Source organism: Hippopotamus amphibius, chromosome 7 (genome assembly GCF_030028045.1).
Source record: "Hippopotamus amphibius kiboko isolate mHipAmp2 chromosome 7, mHipAmp2.hap2, whole genome shotgun sequence".
Classification (NCBI taxonomy): domain Eukaryota; kingdom Metazoa; phylum Chordata; class Mammalia; order Artiodactyla; family Hippopotamidae; genus Hippopotamus; species Hippopotamus amphibius.
In genome coordinates, this window is record NC_080192.1 from 35,981,368 (window position 1) to 36,001,161 (window position 19,794).

The 19,794-nt window shown below is 37.8% G+C and overlaps 1 protein-coding gene across 1 annotated transcript in view; it reads right to left on the reverse strand.

Annotated features, from left to right (window-relative positions):
• TMTC2 (transmembrane O-mannosyltransferase targeting cadherins 2) overlaps window positions 1–19,794 on the reverse strand; it is a 370,895-nt gene that overhangs the window by 63,589 nt on the left and 287,512 nt on the right. The window contains exon 9 of the mRNA XM_057742666.1: window positions 17,865–17,946. Coding sequence (XP_057598649.1) covers window positions 17,865–17,946 — 82 coding nt within the window. The remainder of the gene's footprint in view (window positions 1–17,864; window positions 17,947–19,794) is intronic.

Here is a 19,794-nt window from a genome sequence, read left to right on the forward strand (position 1 = left end):
TTAAAGTGAATTTGAAAATCTGAACCACAGTTGAAAGTACATTATTATTATGCTATGTTATACAGTAATCGTTTGTTTGAAATAGAGCCCACAATTGATGGAAAACACAGCAATAAGCATTTCAAATACATAGAATCAACATAAATAAGGAAACAAAAACATACCAGGTTTCTTCTAAATAATTATCCAAAGAGCCTAAATCAATACATTATTGGGGGAATAATATGAAACAAAATTTGCTCTTACTCCTGAAAGATGACCTTAATCGCTCCTCTTCCACTAGCTTCTCCTATTATTGCTCCCACCAGACCCTGGCTCCAGACTGTGAACTAATTCTGCTTCCCTGAGTGTAACCTGCTGCTTCACATCCTAATTTGTCCTGAATTCTCAGCTTCTGAGGTTTCTCTGCCTTGTCCAACACCAATCTCCAGGCCTGTCTTACTTACCTACTGTAATGGGACATCTTTCATTTTTATGCCCTAAAACATTTCCTTCCTGCTGCATCCTTTGACCACTTTCCAATAGCGTTAGAACTGCTTATGATTTAAGTTCACTGTAATATAATTTACCATCTAAACTAGAGCACCTAAAAGAGTGAAAGGGATTGGTATTATTAATTGTGCTGGAACAAGGCGGGATAAACCAGAACTGTCCCAATATGGCTGCCCCACTTACAGCATATGTGACAGGCTGTTGATCTCAATCCTCTTGTCTTGATCAGTACTGGGAAGTGAACTGTTTTACACAATAAGGCACTGGATCAATATCAGGAGAAGTGATCAATACCAGCAAGTGAGCCAGAAGTGCTCTTCACCGAAGAATATAAAGGTCGATAGTTGAGCCCACCAAGACTGAGCCAGATCCTGAAGTTCTGTGGGTAGGAGCTGCTACTGTGGCTCTGAGATTGAGGATACCTCAGTTTGAGACAAGATGGAGCCAGGATACTGCGGAGAGTGAAGGGTGTTAGAAAAGGAAAGCAAGAAAACTTGAGGAGAGCAGGCACTTGTGGGAGTCCACCCACATTGGCGGATTCTGTAAGACCTGAAAAGTTGCCTTTCCCAGTGGTTCTCCAGCTTTAGGGCACATCTCAATCACCTGGAGGACCTGATAAAACAGAGAGCTAGGTCTCGTCCCTAGAACTTCAGATGTGGTGGGTCTGGTGCAGAGCCTGTGATTTGCATTTTTAAGAAGTTTCCAACTAAAGCTGATGCTGCCAGTCCAATGCCCACAGTTTGAGAACCAGCTATCTTATGGGGACAAGTAAATAAACGTTTTGCACCATACTCTGGACTCTACGTCTGGGACTAGCTACCAGTTAGGCTGAGCTCTTCGGAAAATCAACTGCATGTGGCATGCTTTCCTCATATTACAGGCATAATGACCAAGTTACACAAACATGTGTAGCTAGAAATCCATATGTGTATTAATAAGATATACTCATTACATACAAGTTTACTCTCTCAAACTCAAAATAAGAAGACTTAAGAGTTTTATCCCTCATTTGCAGACTAGATCTCTGAGAAATCACTTCTCCTTCACATGTAGTAGACAGACATTCTTTGTATTTGATAACTGAATAGAATTTCAACTAAAAAAAGCCACACAATTTTAAGTAAAATACATTTTGTTCTCTGGGGTGTAGTATGCTACCACACTTTATTATTGTTTCTTTGGTTTGTAATTTGTCTTACCCAAGTTAACTATCATGATCTTATTTCATTGTCTCCAATCAAAGGGAGAAAAAAACAAGATGAGAAGTTGTAAAGAAAAAAAAAAAAAGACATCGGAATACAAAAAAACAGAAGAGGATATAAAAAAAGAAAGCATTTTCTAGAAGTCCAGATACAAAGAGTGTAAGTCTCCTCAAAGGCTAACATGGCAAAAGGGAAAAAGCAGTTGACAGTTTTGAATTCAACTGTTTAAGCATTAGAGGTATACCATTTCTTCTCTGGACAATTCTCTAACTGAACAATTTAAATTACTTGGTAGATTTTTACCAACATATTAATATGACAAGCCTGTGAAGATCAATCTTTCATTAATTCCTGGATTTAAAAAGCTGTCTGAAAGGTAGAAATCCATAAAACAGTAAGCTGGCCTTAAGCTACAGGTTCAAATACTGCTTTGTAAAAGTTCTGCATATAAACTCCCTAGACTAGTTGGGAATGTCATTTCCCACTAAAATACTATGAAAAATTCACTCTTATGATCAATGCATCTACATTAAGGAGCTAAAACAACCTGTAACCGGTGTCATGCTGATCCAGTTCTCTTTAGGAAAAATCATTCATACATAGCTTTAAAAACTGGTCAAAGGCAAATGAAAACCTTATTTATAAAATAACAGCTAGAACATAGCATTTGAGTTAAAATAGTTCCTCTTAGAGAGGACATCAGATTATCAAAATGTATACAGAACTGTCTTACTTCTACTGATACCATCCTGTCTCCAGCCATCTTCTCCCACTCTATTACAGCAATAACTTCCTAATGGGTGTCCACACTTCTGCCCTTGGTTCTACAGGGCATTCTCAACACAGCAGCCAAAGAGATCCTGTCACATCCTGTCATTCTACAGCTGACTCAGGGAAAGTGAGTCATTACACTGGACTACGCTGCCTGATACGACCAGCAAGGAGTTCTCCCCCCAACCTCTACATCAGTTCTCTGACCTCATCTCCTTTGTCGTCTACTACTCTCCCTCTTGGTCACTGAATCTATACTAGCCTCTTGCTGTTCATCTAACACACGGGAGTAAAAGACCCCTTTTGCTATTCTCTCCACCTGGAATGCTCTTCCTCACAAATACCACAGTGACTCACTCTCTTACTTCCTGGCACATGGTGGGGATTTAATAAATACATATTGAACGGCAGGACTGAATTAACTAATCATATCCCTATGTGGCTAACTGCTTCATCTTCCGGAGGAAGCTGGAACCTAGCCAGCCCAGGTCACCAGGCACTTGCCTATTCGTTGCCTCTCCCCGCACAGTGATTTTAGGCAGGGCTGCAGTGACTGGTCACACATGCTGGGCACTGCACAGTTCTCAAGGGTGCCATTCACAGTGATGTCTCTACGAATGTGTCTCTCGAACTTGAGCAACATGGTAGCCATGACCCTGGCTTTAGAGATTTGAATTTCCCTCAGAATACAACAAATGATCCAGACAGCAATTATACCTTCAAAGATATCTTAATTCCGGAAGAGTTCAAACTATACAAGGTGGCGAAATTTTATTATATTCCATTGTACTATAGAATCACTTCAACAGTTAGGGAAAAAAAAGACACTGTAGGTTAAAGCATCCAACCCAAGACACGTACACTGTGCCTTGTATAAACAAGATATGGGGGATATGAAGATAAATGCAACACTTATCCTTGGAACAGTTCCCCTCTAGCAGAGGGAAGAGGAGAGCATGGAGATAGTTTAACTATAAAATGGATATAAATTTGAAAAGGGAGGTGTGCAAGGTATCAAGCTAAGTGCATTGTTTCTGGATGGAGGTGAATTGTTTGGTTTTGTTCAACTTATAATCAAACTTAACTACACATAAAGGGCATCACCTGAATTTTTACAAAGTGACTATGGTTATATAATCAGAAGCCAGATCACGAAAGAGAACATTACGAGCATCCGGAAGCAATTATCTATACCTGAGAGCTTTTTCCAAAGATTCAGATGACCGGAATAAGGAAAAAGCTACAGTGGAAGTATTTGGGCTGACTGGTTTTGGTGACATCTAATGATAACAAGAAGAGTGGGTAAAGTGAGCTGAGGTAAGCCCTTCATGGGCTGTTTCTATCAGGGGAGGCGAGTGATGCATTCTGGGTAAGACAGGGTGGGTGATAGCCCAATGGTCAGGATTGAGATGAGCTGCTGAAAACAGATTCCGCTGGAGAGAGGCTACTTATTAATGTGTGCTCATTATGCCCAGGAGAAATAAAATTATGGAGGAGAACCTTCTATTTTGCTTCTGTGAAGGGAAGCTTGCTGAATGTCTGAGTGAGGTATGCTTTCACTCTTCAAACCAGTCTCTCTCCCCTTCCCTTCTATTAGTTTTGTTGCTTTACGTGTTTGTGCTTTGGCAGCCTGAGTTAATAAAAGCTCTGGTTTACTGAGACAGAGTCAGCGTGATAAATGTGCCGCAGTTACCGGCTAAGAAAACAGGTGGGCCGGGGAGACAAGAAAAAGGACGTGTAGGAGATCAATCTGGACGGCTCATTTTGAGGCTGGAAAGCCCTGGATCTGTTCCTAAGTGAACATGAGGCCAAGAATTTGCCCTGAGTTGGACAGGTGGCATGAAAGGTGTCCAGTGCAAAGGAGATTAGAAGAACAGCAGGCTGGGCCTCTGTGCTCACCTGGAAAGGAGGTTAGGAAGGCTAGCATTGCTTTACTGCATTTATTTCTCCCCTGACTCTTTCCAGAAGGGTTATGAAACTGATGGAGTTATGAAGACTGTCAGATGGGGAGTGGGAATTAGAGGGGGGCAAGGAGGAGAAGAGAGGAGACTGGGGAGGAATAGGGGAAGGGGCACGGAGGGGGAAGCAACCCAATCCCATTATAGGTTTAAGTAACATACAGATTCAACAGGGATGAAGCGTGCTTCATCAAGGATAAGATGTCCATGCTAAGACTTGAAACAATCCGAGTTTCATCAGCTAAAGATGAAGAGAAAGACATATCTAGAGGAGGGGTACAACCTAATCAAAGACCGAGGTAAGCAGCCTCATTTTGTTCTACGATATTATGTAATCTGAGACAAGGGAGCTGTAAGGAAAGAGAGGAGGCAGATGCAGGACTCACGCAGATACTGAAGTCACTACAGAAAGGAACATGCCTCTAAGACTAAGTTACAGTGGGCGGTAATGAGAACGGAGAGAGGTGGTCAAAGAGCTTACATTCTCTTCCTAAGAAGAGCTCACAGCCTTCTCACTGTGACCCACACGACCCCTATGGGCTTTTTGGAGGTACTCACAGATGCATGCATCCATGGAGGCAGGGAGTCAATGGCAGGGTACACGAACTTAACTCTAGGAACAACTGTTTTAAGCAGAGGCAGAATGCAAACAATCTCCCAAGTGCATTCAGTCGCTAAATCAAAATAGCTAAGACTGGAAAAACATTCACTGTCTGTGTCTCTCTCACTCCTCTCCACGCCTTTCCCTGTTCTCAATTACCTGTTACTTATAATCCTCCTTCTGACAAGCAACTATTCCCTTTCTCTCTGGTCCTCCTGTTTGCATGTGGACAGGTGAGGATTTCTTCTTTTTCTTAATCCCTAAGTTTTTATTCTGTCTCCTCTTCCCCTAATTTCTGTTCCTTATTTATATACCTTATTCAAAAAATTTTCTATACAATTCATTCATTCCAGGATATTAGTATAGTTTCTACTATAATTTTAAAAGAATAAGTGGCCATTATTACAATTTACTGAGCATTTATTATATGCTAATTATTTTATGAAATTGTAAATGAATCCTCATAACTTAAGGCAGTAGCAATCATCTCCAGATTAAGAAATTGAGGAACAAAGAGGCTAGTGGAAGGTAGAACATGCTCAAGGAGATAATCAGCAGTAGGGTTTAGTGTCCCTCATTCCAAAATCCATGATCTACCATCCAAAATTCAATGCACTTTCTATGCCCTAATCCAAAACTTAAATCAGTTCTCATCACCTTGCTTTTATGGCTTTTTGAGTCCTATACAAAATCTTCAAAAGAATATATGTAAATTGTTGCTATGGTCTGAATGTCTGTGGCTTTCTCCCATCCATATGTTGAAATCCTAATCCCCAAAGTGATAGTATGTGGTGGTGGGGCCTTTGAGAGGTGCTTAGGTCGTGAGGGTGGAGCCATCATGAATGGGATTAGTGCCCACATAAAAGAGACCCCAGAGAGCTCCCCTGTCTCATCCACCACAGGAGAACACAGGGAAGAAGGCTGTAAATGAAGAAGCAGACCTCACCAGACACTGAATCTACCTCAGCATGATCTTGGGCCTTTCAGCCTCCAGAATTGTGAGAAATAAATTTATGTTTTCAGAAACCACCTAGTTTATGGTATTACGTTATAGCAGCCCTAGTGGACTACGACAAGAACTTAACTATACCTTTTTCTTAGCAAAACAAGATCTAGTCATAAATGATTTAAAACAAAGTAGATTCTATTCCCATGTAAAAAATGGAAGCAGAGATGAGAAAAGAAAAGAGTAAAACTAACTGAAAGCCAGTCTATCCTCCTTTAGCCATTCTTTTATTGAACAAAATACTGATGGACCACCTTCTTTGTGTGAGATACTGTATTCAGTGCTGGAGAAAGGCCACCTGGTTATTTTCGAGATTCTCTGGTTTTGAGCCTCAAGTTACTCACTTTTAAAACAGGGATAACCTCACTATATTATCAGAAGGAATAAACGAGGCAGCATGAATAAAACTGCATGGGGTGGGGGCTGATGCCTTGTCTCCTGTCTTTTCACTGCCCTCCACATGAGCTCCTTCCCTCCATCTGCCCCTTTCAGGCTCTTTCCCTGCCGTGCTGACCTCAAGCTGCCCTTCCTTCCTGAAGCTTTCAAATACACAACTATGAGAGCTCTGTGGATTTCTCCACCAGCAGTCCTCCAAAATCTCAGCATTCTGGGTCTGCGTCACCTTTGAGGACCCACCAGACTCATATTTAGTAAGACTGAATCTTTGAAAGCACCAGGCAAACCATAATCATGGGCTGGAGATCAGACAAGGTTCAAATTACTGGGCATAGGGCCTTCGATATGTCACTTACACTCTTGATACCATATATCTTGCTTCTGTAAAACAGGGATAATGTTATTTTAATCTAAAAGGGTTAGATTACTGGAGTAACAAAACATGCATAAAAACACCCAGCACTGGGTCAGAAACGTAACTGTTTGACACTGAGCTTCAATAATAAGAGCACTAGCATTAATGGCCACATATGTGCCTGGCATGACACCAAGCACTTTCCTTTATGTAAATTCTCAAAACTCTGGAGTCAGGCCATGCACTATTACTCAAGTTGATTTAATCATTCTAGTACTGTGAACCATCTTATAATCCTTGTATACTTTGTAACAATAGTATTCATTTTTTTTTGGAAATTAATACATATAATGAAATATAATAAAACCTCATGGATGCTATGGTCTGAATGTTGAAACCCTAACTCCTGAGGTGATAGTATTAGTAGGTAGAGCCTTTGGATGGTGATCAGGTCATGAGGGCTCTGAGATGAGTGCCTTCATGAAAGAGACCCCAGAGAGCTCCCTCGTTTCTTCCACCATGCACGTATACAAGGGGAAGTCTGCAACTCAGAAGTGGGCCCTCACTGGACCATGCTGGCACCCTGATCTCAGAATTCCAGCTTCCGGAACTGTGAGAAATACATTTCTGTAGTTTATAAGCCACCCAGTCTGTGGTATTTTCTTATAGTGGCCTGAATGGACTAAGACAGTGAGTCAGACCTAATGTCATTTTGGAATCTCAGAAGCACGGTATCATGAGCATCTTCTATATGGGGAAATGGCAGTGCTGAGAGGGTAAGACATTTCCTTACAGTTGTACAACTAACAAGTGGCCATTTGTATGACAATGATGGCAGGCTGGGTGACACCTGATGGCTATCACCACAATGAGTTTGTTTTTAAATGTGTTTTATGAAAAATGCTTGTAAGACGCAAGTACAGGGACCTCCCTGGTGGTGCAGTGGTTAAGAATCCGCTTGCCAATGCAGGGGACACGGGTTGGATCCCTGGTCCGGGAAGATCCCACATGCCACAGAGCAACTAAGCCCGTGCGCCACAACTACAGAGCCCGCATGCCACAACTACTGAAGCCTGCACACCTAGAGCCCGCGTTCCACAAGAGAAGCCACTGCAATAAGAAGCCCATGCACCGCAATGATGAGTAACCCCCACTTGCTGCAACTAGAGACAGCCCACACACAACAACAAAGACCCACATAGCCAATAAATAAATAGATTTATAAAAAAAATTAAAGTTCACAAATCTATGTTTAAAAAAGACTCAGGTATATACTGTATAGGAATTATAGATTGATATATTATGTACTTAGTATATGAGTTTTAGTTTTACTGTGAAAACTAAAATTTTATATAAAGTGTTTATGTTTTAAGTAGTTTTTATATTACTTTCTATAAAAGATAATTGGAAAAGACATTTAAAAGGCCAGTAAGTAGTCGATTCAAAATAATAAATAGTATATGTATATAAAATTCTTATTCTCCTTCCTCAAAAGAAAATTCAAATAGAACCAAGAATGTAATGTTTATCATAAACACATGAATTCCCTAAAGATTTCTCCCTCTAACTTTCAAGTCTTTTATGGCTTTAGAATAAAAAGGTAAAAAAATAACAGATGAACAAAGACTGCCTCATCATTCACTGAAGCTTAAACCTTAAATGAGTTGTTCATGTTTGACAAGATAAATAGAAATAGTCTTCTATCTTCGAATGCCCCGAATGATAATAAAAGGTGAGTGACTCCTAACTTTCAGTGAATTTGATACATATTGTATCACCTACCAATAAAGCATCCATGGATGTAAAACATCTGTGTTCATCTCTTACACCGACATACAGATGATGACAGTGAAACATAGCAGTCAGGAGCGTTCTGGTTCAAATGCTGCCTCTATACTAAGTGGCACTGAATTCTTAGATATTACCTTACAGCTTGATTACCTCACCTTCCTCATTGTAAGACAGAGAGAGGTAACCTCACCACTTGGCTTTTGTGGGGATTAAATTAGATACTACATGTTAATTTCTCAGGACACAAAAGCACTTAGTAAATGTTTGTACTATTATTATATCCGATGAATTCATCACGGAAATATAGTATTTAATACAGAATTCGGGCAAGATGTCTTGCTCTACTTTTTATTCTTTTTCCACTTAATTTTTATGTCTTAAATTTTACATGTTGAGTTCTGTTAAATAATTTTTGGATAATTATTTGGTTACCATAATAATTTTTCTATCTTTTCTACTGACTGAGCAATAGATTAAGATGCTTGCTGTTTCTACATTTTGCTAAAGTATTTATTCCTTCACAAACTAATAAGCTCATTAAAGAAAACATAAAATAGAAAACATTAAGCTTGTTCACCCCTCCAAAAAAACTGACTGCAAAAGTCCAAAAAGCTAAAATACGCATTCTTAACACTGCTTGTTTTACTTTGCTTTTTAAATGATAGTTATTATGTATAATTTAATCATTCTTCATGTACCATAACATAGACAGTTGCCTCTGTCATTATTATTCTTTATAAATTTAACCTAGGATTTAGAATATTTCCTCAAAAGGAGATAACCATAATTTAATTATTTTCCCTTTTTGAGCATTTAGATGCTTTTTAAATTTCTGTCTCTAATAAATAGCAATGCAGTACTCTGATTACTATCTTTGTTGATAACCTTAAACACAGAAAAAAATTATATTTTCTTAAGATATATTACCAAGAGAAGAGTTACTGAGAATAAGCACTAAAGTAGCTGCAAGGAATTCATTATTACTCGAATTTGAATTTCTTTGATTTCTAATGAAATTCTATGTTTACCTATCTTTTAAAACCTGTTATATTACTTCTTTTGAGAATTGTTTGTTCACATCCCTTGGCCTTTGTATTCTATTATCCTCATGTTTTATAGAGTTTCTCATGTCTTAATTAGCCTGATCTTTTATCTTTTAAGGAACTTATTTCCTATCATGTTACTCTTTGTCTTTTACCTATATTCCTTTTTTGAAATACATTAATCATTTAATTTTCCCTTCATTTTTGACTTATAAGCTTAGTTAATCCCTTCCCTATTTCTTCCCATTTTACTTATGGGAAATTTTTAATTCTAAAAGTCTCTAGAAAGTATTTCACATAAAATACACACAGGTAGGAAAATTAAATTATATTAAATTACTAAATACATTGTTATAAGAGGGAATCTAAAAATAAAAAATCCTAGGCAAGAAGTGAAATAGTTTGGAACAACATTTAGAAAAATCCAGTTCTAATTACATACCTGTGAACTGCCTGTACTGTCCTTGGAGAAATAAAGGCACACAAAGCATTGGTAATTTAGTAAAATGTTTTGGTCTTAAGCACTGAATATAATTGGAATCTCAATGTAATTTTTTCAAAGGCCAAAAATGTATTTTTTCATTTTTAATCAAGGAAACATCATTATTTAGTTCATTATTTAATTTTTAAAATTACCGTTACAATTTCTGAAGTGATTAAAAATGAAATGTTACAACACAATCAACCTCAGTTCACTGCCCTATTCTATTTTAATTACAAATAATAAAAATAACCACAGGCTTTTCACCAATTCAACCCATTACATAATTTCCAAGCTGCTTCTTCTGATAAAATATCAAACCCAATATTTAAACAATTTCCTCCAGTAACTACTTTTTTAAAAGAAAATAAATTTATTTATTTATTTGTTTGTTTATTGGCTGTGTTGAGTCTTCGTTGCTGCACGCGGGCTTTCTCTAGTTTCAATGAGCAGAGCTACTCTTTTGCTGCGGTGCGCGGGCTCCTCACTGCCATGGCTTCTCCTGTTGTGGTACTCGGGCTCTAGGTGCGTGGGCTTCAGGATTTGCAGCACATGGGCTCAACAGTTGTGGCTCATGGGCTCTAAAGCACAGGCTCAATAGCTGTGGTGCACGGGCTTAGTTGCTCTGAGGCATGTGGGATATTCCTGGAGCAGGGATCAAACCCATGTCCCGTGCATTGGGAGGCGGATTCTTAACCACTGTGCCACCAGGGAAGCCCCACCAGTAACTACTTTTTAAAATGAAATTTAATATATATAAACCATCCTGGAGAAAAACAGACTACAACATTAACAGTAGAAAGTTCTGGACTTCAAAGTTGAAAGAGCTGGTTTTCAAGTTTTTCTCCCACTATGGACACATACTGAAAATTTCTGATCTGGAGAGTCACTTGAAAACTCTGAACTTCTATTATCTTAGTTAAATGTATTGAGACCCATTCCCACCTCGCAAGGGTTAGATAATGACCAAAAAAGATCAGGGTCAAAAAAGATCATCAAGTGTTTGATAAATGTAGTAAGGCGTTTTCAGGATTCTAATCTTTTTGACAGTAATGCCTCCCAAAAATAATACAAATAATTATAGTTTAAAAAAGTCCACACTTCTCTGTGGGCCCAAGATGAAAAATGATCAGGTCTCATAATTTGGATTTCCTCAATTTGGATGTATACTCTATATACCTTCTCTTAGCATCTAACTGTGGTCCCAGTTCTGTCCTTGAACTATTCCCCAGACACATGCGTGCCTTCTGCCTCAAGCATTTTGTCTGCTGTAATGTTCTTCATTGCATCCCTTCAGTTCTACACTTTTGTTTGGAGAACTCCTACTCATCATTCACATAAAGGTTCCGTGTACCAAGCACAGCTCTCCTGCACCCCAGCCACCCAGGTCAAGGCCCCCTAGTTGACACTGTGTCTCCTTTTAAAAACTAATTGTAATTGTAATTAAATCATTATTTTTATAATTTGTGCCTCCCTCTTCAGTTTGCAGTCTACACTGGAGCCCGCCTTGTTCCCTGTGGTATCCCTATGAAACTGAGCAGAATCCTGTGCCCACCATACCCCCCCCCAAACCCCACCCTAGTACAAAGGTCCCTCCATGTCCCCGACTCTTGTTTGTAGAAAAGCTTAAGTTTCCCAATCCTCCCTGAGTCACCGAAGAGTTGACTCAAGTAGTTAATGATAAGGACAACAGAATCACAGAATCTTTCAGTGTCTGATGCACATTCCTGAGTTGTTTTACAGGTACTATAACTACTACCAAAGGGAAAAAACTAACTGCATGATGACCAGACCGTAACCATGACATAAGCTGCTCCATGTTGAGCAGTACTGGATCTGTGGGTAGCACAATTCCAAGAACTGCCCTCAAGAGAATGGGATTAAGACTATTGCTCATAATAATCTATATCTTTAAGGGCATCAAAATAATTGTAGTATGCTCTGCCCATATATGTAACCAGGCAACTAAAATCGTCAACAAAGAGATGCTACAGAGCCATGTCCACATCTTCTACTCCGAGAATACAGTGCCCTATGTCAGCATGAAGAAGTTACAGAAGACGCACCTTCACCCCTAATCCCACAGAGATGGAATGATGCCTGACAAGTGGGGATTTGTAAGAGCTCTTTTGCCCCTTTCCTGTTTGTCTATTTCTGTTCCCCTTAAACTTTAATTATAGAAATGGCATCACTAGGTAACATTGAACCTAACATCTAACTTATGCTCTACCGAATGCACACAATACCTTGCCTAACCTGTTGATTCTTTTCCTAGATTAAAAGAAGTAGGAATGAACAATTAAGTAGTTAAAGAATGACTACCTTTCTACCCCTAGCACCCCCCTGAGCAATCCTGCAGGCAGACCACACGGGCAAGACAAAACCTGAAGAAAGATCATGAGGAGTCAGCCAGTGTGCATGCAATGGAAAATGATGCAGAGCTTGACCTCCTGCCTTGATGATTCACTGAGATTCTTTTCCCCTTTTCCTTTAAAAACTGTCATGACTGAGCAGAATCTTTGGAGTTAGTCTTGGGATATGAGTCCACCTTCTCCCCAGATTACCAGCCAAGCAACTTCTCCTTTCTACCAATACTTGCCTCTTGAGTATTGGCTTTTGAGCAGTAAGCAGCTGGACCTGAGTTTGGTAACACCTACACCTAGTATGGTTCTTGATGAATATTGAGCTGGAGGAAGATCAGGACTTGCCACTGTATAGCTGAATCCTTGGAAATGAACATCACCCAGAGAGAGGATCAATAATGAAGAAAAAGATGCTCAAGTCTTTGCTCTTAGAAACATATGGTTAAGAGGTAGATAGGAAAAGAAGAACCATCCAAGGTCTACATATAAGAGTACTTCTCATTAGCATGTCACAATCTGCTCCCTTTTAACTTTTTCTGCTTTAATGCTTAATATTTAATGACTTTCCATCTGCCCCAGATTTATGCATAGTAGGTACCTTATAACAGTTATGTATTGATTTTGTTTCAGTCTACATCACATTTACTACTGTGCATGTAAAGAAAAGATTTATGATATATTCTTTCTGACAAAATGGTTTTTCCAGTAATTCTTTAAAAAATAAAAGAAGACAAAGAAACAAGGAGGGACTTGTCTTGACTTTCATTCTTTTGGCAGAAGCTTTTTATTAGAGCCAAAAGGAAATTCATGGAGAATCCCTTGAATAACAGGCCCACATGAGACATCAAGGCACCAAATGCTCACCTTTGACATTTATAAATTAAATTCTATAAAGACTAGACATGATTTGTTTTATATGGACATGGGAGTACACTGTAAGCTTGATGAAACATGAATACAACATACTGTTACTGATAGCATAGTTTGAAACCTACTTTTTATACATTCCTTAAAATTTTTGATGAAAGACCAGTGAGAAATTAAGTATATATTAGTAACAACATGAAATATGAGTTGGAAAACATTTTGGAAGCCCACATCAATTAAGATTCCTCTTTACAGATGAGGAATCTTAATCCCAGAGACTATAGGTACCACAGAGGCCTACATTTAACCAACTTATTAAACCAGTTTTATAAACCTACCTAGCTTTCTTTCTTAAAAGCCAACATGAAGAAAAAAAGACAATTTCAAATGCAATCCCTTCTCCTAAGACATAAAACTAGTGGATTCAAAACAAATAACTAATAATACTTTTAACTACTGCCTTCTAATTGCCATTGCAGCCAGTATAAATTCCTTTAATTTCCTCTGTCTAGTCTCAACTGGATGGGATATTCCAAGTCACTTATATCATTAACAAGCAAATCAAAAGCACACAATCACCCAGCAGAGTGAATTTCCAACAGAACAAAATTCACTCACTCTGGCATTTTCACTGGCATTTGCAAGAGCATTAAAAAAAAAAAAAAAAAGACTCAAAACAAGATTTTACATTTCATTTACATTACATAAACATTCATTTAACATTAACATTTCATTTAAACATTTATTTTTAAGCTGAAGAAGTGTTATTATTCATTCAATCCATGAGCATAAATACCCTAAGAATATACATAACCATTAAGTTGGAGAAGAACTGATGTAAAAATCATGACGTGGATCTTCTTGGACAGGGAGTGATACAAATTCTGACAGAACAAACTTTCAGTCAATTTTGGGACCTACATCCAATCTAAAATTAAGAATATATCTAACTGAGCTCAACATTTACCTCACATTACTGTGATATGGCAATATGCTAGATATCGATGGTGCAAAAATGGAAAATAGGTCCTTCCTATTGATTACCTTAGAATTTTCTAAGGAAGGTAAGTATATAACTTCAATATAATATTTACATTCCCACAACCACTCCCCAGTCTAAGCCACGACCATTCCTTGCCTGTGAGACAGCAATAGAGTTCCCGTGCTCTACTTGACCTTTCTTTAATCCTGTCTTGCCACATGGTCCCTTCCATTGCTCTTAAAATAAAATGTGAACTCCTTAGCTTGGTCACAAAGCCCCCTGGGCTCTAGCTCTGCCTCCTCTCCAGTATCATCTCCTCCCACCTTCCTGTCAGATTTAATATGCTCCAGTCACATCAGCCTCTTTCTTTGCTGTGAACACGGGCTTGTTCTTGCCTATAACCTTTGAACTTTCTGTTCCTCTTGTCTGAAATGCTCTTATTTGGCTCTTCAAAGACTTGGCATAGCTTAGATTTCAAATATCACCTCAAAGCTGCTTTACCTGATTATCTGGTTTTAAGAAGTACCCTACTTCCCACCACAGCACCTTCTAAAAATGACATCATCCTATTTATTTCCTACATAGCACAACTCACATTCTGAACACAGAACAGTGCTTTGCATCTTATACATATTAAAATTAATAAAAACCCTTCCCTAAGAATTTAAAGCTAAGTTGTGATTTATATGAATTTGACATTCTAAAACTGCACAGAAGGGCTGACTAATCAAAAATATCTGTCTACCCAACCACCTATCTAACTACTTGTCTATCTACAATGTTGTGAAAAGAAATAGAATATATATTATAGAAGAAAAAAACAATGATATTTATCAAGCGACCCAAAATTTACTTACTTACAACTAACTTGGGCAAATCAGCTTCATCTCTCTAGGTTTCAATCTACATATTTGTACAGCAAAGTTTACATTTGATAATTTTAAAAGAACTTTTCAGTTCTAAATTTTAGTCATATGAAGCACACTTTTTCCAAATGAAAATCTTTAATATTCTTTTAAATGTACATTTTTACTGATGAACCCAGTGACAGGGCAAGAATAAAGATGCAGATATAGAGAACGGACTTGAGGACACGGGGTGGGGGGCGAAGGGGAAGCTGGGATGAACTAAGACAGTAGCATTGACATATATACACTGCCAAATGTAAAATAGACAGCTAGTGGGAAGCTGCTGCATAACACAGGGAGATCAACTGGATGACGGGTGATGACTTAGAGGGCTGGGATGGGGAGGGTGGGAAGGAGTCACTGGAGGGAGGGGATATGGGGATATATGTATGCAAGCAGCTGATTCACTTTGTTGTACAGCAAAAACTGGCACAATAGTGTAAGGCAATTATATTCCAATAAAGAGCTAAACAATGTACATTTTTAAATAACCTGAGCACACTGAGATAGAAATATGAGGCACTCAGTTATGGGCTTCCTGCCTGTCTACAGATTATTTTGCCTTAACTGCTCCTTTCTGATGCCTCATCTTGAGTCCTATTTCCTTTCTCAGAGTAGGGAAGAAATACTGAAACTATTTCATAAAAGCATACTGAATTATGCAGTCATTCTTCTCTTACAAAATAAATGTACTTCTAATCATGGGAATATGCCAAAAAAATTAAAATAACCCAAGCGTACTATGAAGAATCAGTTTCACACAGGCATTTATAGAACATCGATCATTTTTTCCAAATAACATACACAATAAAGAATTTGTGGACTGGGACGAGGAGGGTGGGGGGGACTCGAGGCAGGGTGGGAGGGGGAGTCAAGGGAGGGAGGGAATACGGGGATATGTGTATAAAAACAGATGACTGAACTTGGTGTACCCCCCCAAAAATAATAAATAAATAAATAAAATTAAAAAAAAAAAAAGAGAGAGAGAATTTTTAATTTCTGTTAAAAGTAAATCCAAAAATATCTCATGGGAGTAATATTCCCTGTTACCACCACTGGAAAAAATATTTTTTCAGGAGAATATTGTAATATAAAAATAAATAAATAAATAAATAAATAAATAGAAGTGGTTAAGACAGACAAGTCAGAATAATATGGAAGCTAACTCTTAAAATTAATAGTGATTTTTAATGGCATTTCAAAAGAAGCAGTGATGAAGTTTAAACAAAATGAATGTGAAAAATCTAAAGCATATAATAAAATTATGGGAAACAAGCTTAGAAGATGCAGTAAGTAGAATTAGTTTGAGGTACAGAAAATGCAAGAAGCAAGATAGGATAAAAAAAAATCCTATTTCATAAAATGACAAGAGGTCCTTTAGCACTCAGAGAAAATAATCAGGGAATTACTTTAGCTCAGTACCCAAAATAGTATGCTTGAGAAAATCCTAATTTAAAATACTTCATATAAGAAAACCTGAAAAAGTAAAGTAAATTTAAATTCTGCAGCAAACTTAAATCAGTTGACTACTATCTTAACATGCCAATAAAACTGCATTGTGAAACAAAATCAGGAGTAGTGATGCAATAAGTTGCATGAAATTACACACTGTGTTATGCTGGAAAGATGAAGTATCACGACCCCAGGTTTATAAATGTATACACACAATACAAATAAACAAATAGACTAGTGGTTAAGTGTATCCTCCATTTTTTCACTTCCATTCTCCAAACTCATAGCCTGTCACTGATTTATTTTCACTAGTTGTAAAATGAAAGAAGGACTTTAATATTAAGCATATTAGGTTTATTTCCTCAGTATTTTTCATTTCCATCCATCTTTAAGTTTACTGCTTGATAATAACTAACACATCAAAGCTAACAGTGGTCAAAAAATTTTTTATTTTCCAAGGGATCAGCAAAAGTAAATGCATTTCTATCTTTGAAAGCCATTTCAAATGCAAATATGGTAGAAATCAGCATCTCTTACCTGACATGAGCTATATACTTCACCTCACTGAACACATGACTCACTACTAATGAGAGCTTGGAGTGTGACAGAGTTTTATGTAAATTCATTCCAGACTGACTGAGATAAACAGGATAAACCGAGTGAGAGACACATCTTTTACAGCCTTTACAGATTTTATCCTTGAGCCGAATCTCAGGCATTTAGAGGCTGGGGTACCTCCACATCTTCCAGAAAGCAAGATTTTGAGGCCAAAATATAAGCCTCCAAAACTTCAAGGTGATACATTCAGTGAACAATATGTTATCATTTAGAATGAAAAGAGAGCTAATATTTTAATTATATACCATGTATCAGGCAAGGAGCGAGATGATTTTCTGATGAGACCTCATTTAAACTCCAAACTGAACTTGAAGGAAAAGAAACAAAACAAAACCAAAAACCATGAAAATACCTTTCCCCACTGAAGTCCTGTGAAAAGTACTAGAGGAAAACATAAGGCATAGCCCTTGTGAACATGACTGCTTTGAACAAGAAAGCAAGACAATAGCAGGAGCCTACTTCTGCAACAGCAAAGTCAATGTCCTCTCAAAATGTTCTCTGCCAGTACAACCTAAATCTTCTATCAACATTCATCATCGTAAATGTGGGGGACATGGACAAAACTATCAACCACTCACCATAATGCATGTAACAGTTTCCTCTGGTGGGGTCCAGCTCAATGGCCTTCAAGAAGAACTTTTCAGCCTCACTCTTACGACCCTTGAAAAACAGAGAAAACGGATGATTCAGCAGTGGATCACGAGGGATTCTTCACCTCCTGGGCCCAAATGAAGGAGACTAATGTCTGCTTGGTAATCATCATAAAAAAAACAGTGTTTTGTTTTTATCTAAACAAGGATGATCAAGGAGAACATGCGGAGAGAAAAGACTGAAGTCAGAATCCTGGGTAACATCAAGATTAGAAGAGACAGTCTGAGTTCATCAAAGACGTCAAAGAGGAGAGACCCGGAGAGCAAGAGAGAAAAGGGAAAAAAAATGGTTTCATGGAAACCAAAAGGATAAGAGAGTTTTCAGGAATGGTGGGAAACATATTTTCATTTTCTATTTTACTTTCTCCCTTCGATTTGTTTCCTCTTCATTCATTCATTCTTCCTTGTAAAGAACGATGACCATTTTTGTTTTTGAGATGATTCTGTCTTAATGTTCACTTTGTATAGGAAGAAACTGTCATAATCTGTTGATTCTCAAGCAACTACTTCTTATCCTTGCTGCTGTCATTCAGAACTATATACTTCTAAATCAGGCTGTAATCTAAAGCTAGATATTCTCCCTAGCTACAATTTTAAGTAAACATTACCATCATCCTCAGAAGAAAATAAACAAAAAGTAGGGGTAAGGCTTATATGCAATAAACTGATCTTTCACGAAACAATATCATAGTCCAGGCAGATTCTAAAAGTAGACATTCTTTGTTGTGTTATGGCTTCTGAACCAAAATTGTCTACAGAATAAGAAAAAGGGGTGGCTCAAGGCAGGAGAACAGCCCAAAGAAGACCCTTCCTAAAACAGCTCTGTCTTGTCCTGGAAGGTTAACATGAAGATGTCCACTAATTGGGTGGAAGCAAGGCTCAGGCTGGTGTCCAGAAGCTGTGGGTCTAGAGTAAAGAGAAACAATCTTATCTGCTTGTTCCTTCTAATTTATACACTATCTACCACATAAACTTCAGGTGATTTTTTTCCCCCCTTCACATATATTTTTTAAATCACTGTTAAGGAGATAATTCTTCCAAAGATAGAGGTGTATGGTTAACCTAATATTCTACATTTCATGCAACTTTGACTCATTTCTCCCTATGACTTCTTTTTGTTTATTCATTTGTTTAAAAAATTCACTCTGTTGCCTTCTTTCATTTTACTAATGCCACTCTAGTCAATCACTCTTTAATTCACAAGGTTTGTCAAATATCCAATAATTAAAAATCAAAAATCTGCGATATTTCTCACAGCATTTTAAGTTCAAAGGAAAGCACAGACAAAACACTTGCTGCACATATCACACTTTGATGAAGTTAGTAAGAATTAGCAAGAATCTTACCATGTTAGGATTCCCAAAATGATTAAAAAATTGTGATGAATCATGCAGTCAAGTTATCAGTTAAGAGCACAGATTCCAGGAGGCAGAGCAGCTCTCACACTTATGTAGCTATGTGACCCTTGGAAAATAATTTCAAATCTTTTAGCTATAATTTTCTCCATGACAAAAAAGAGGGCAGGTGGAGAACGGAGGATTTTCAGGGCAATGAAACTATTCTGTATAATACTGTAATGGCAGATATATGTCATTATACATTTTCCAACACCCATAGAATATACAACACAAAGAGTGAACCCTTATGAAACTAGGGCCTTTAATTAACAATAATGTATCAGTACTGGCTTATTAATTGTAACATGTACAACAGGAGCTCAAGTTGATATAACCAGAGAAGCTGTGTAGGGGGGTGGGAGAGTATATGCCAATTCCATACCTTCTGCTCATTTTTTTTTGTAAACCCAAAACTGCTCTAAAAATAGTCTATTATTTTTTAATAAGAGGATAATAAAATC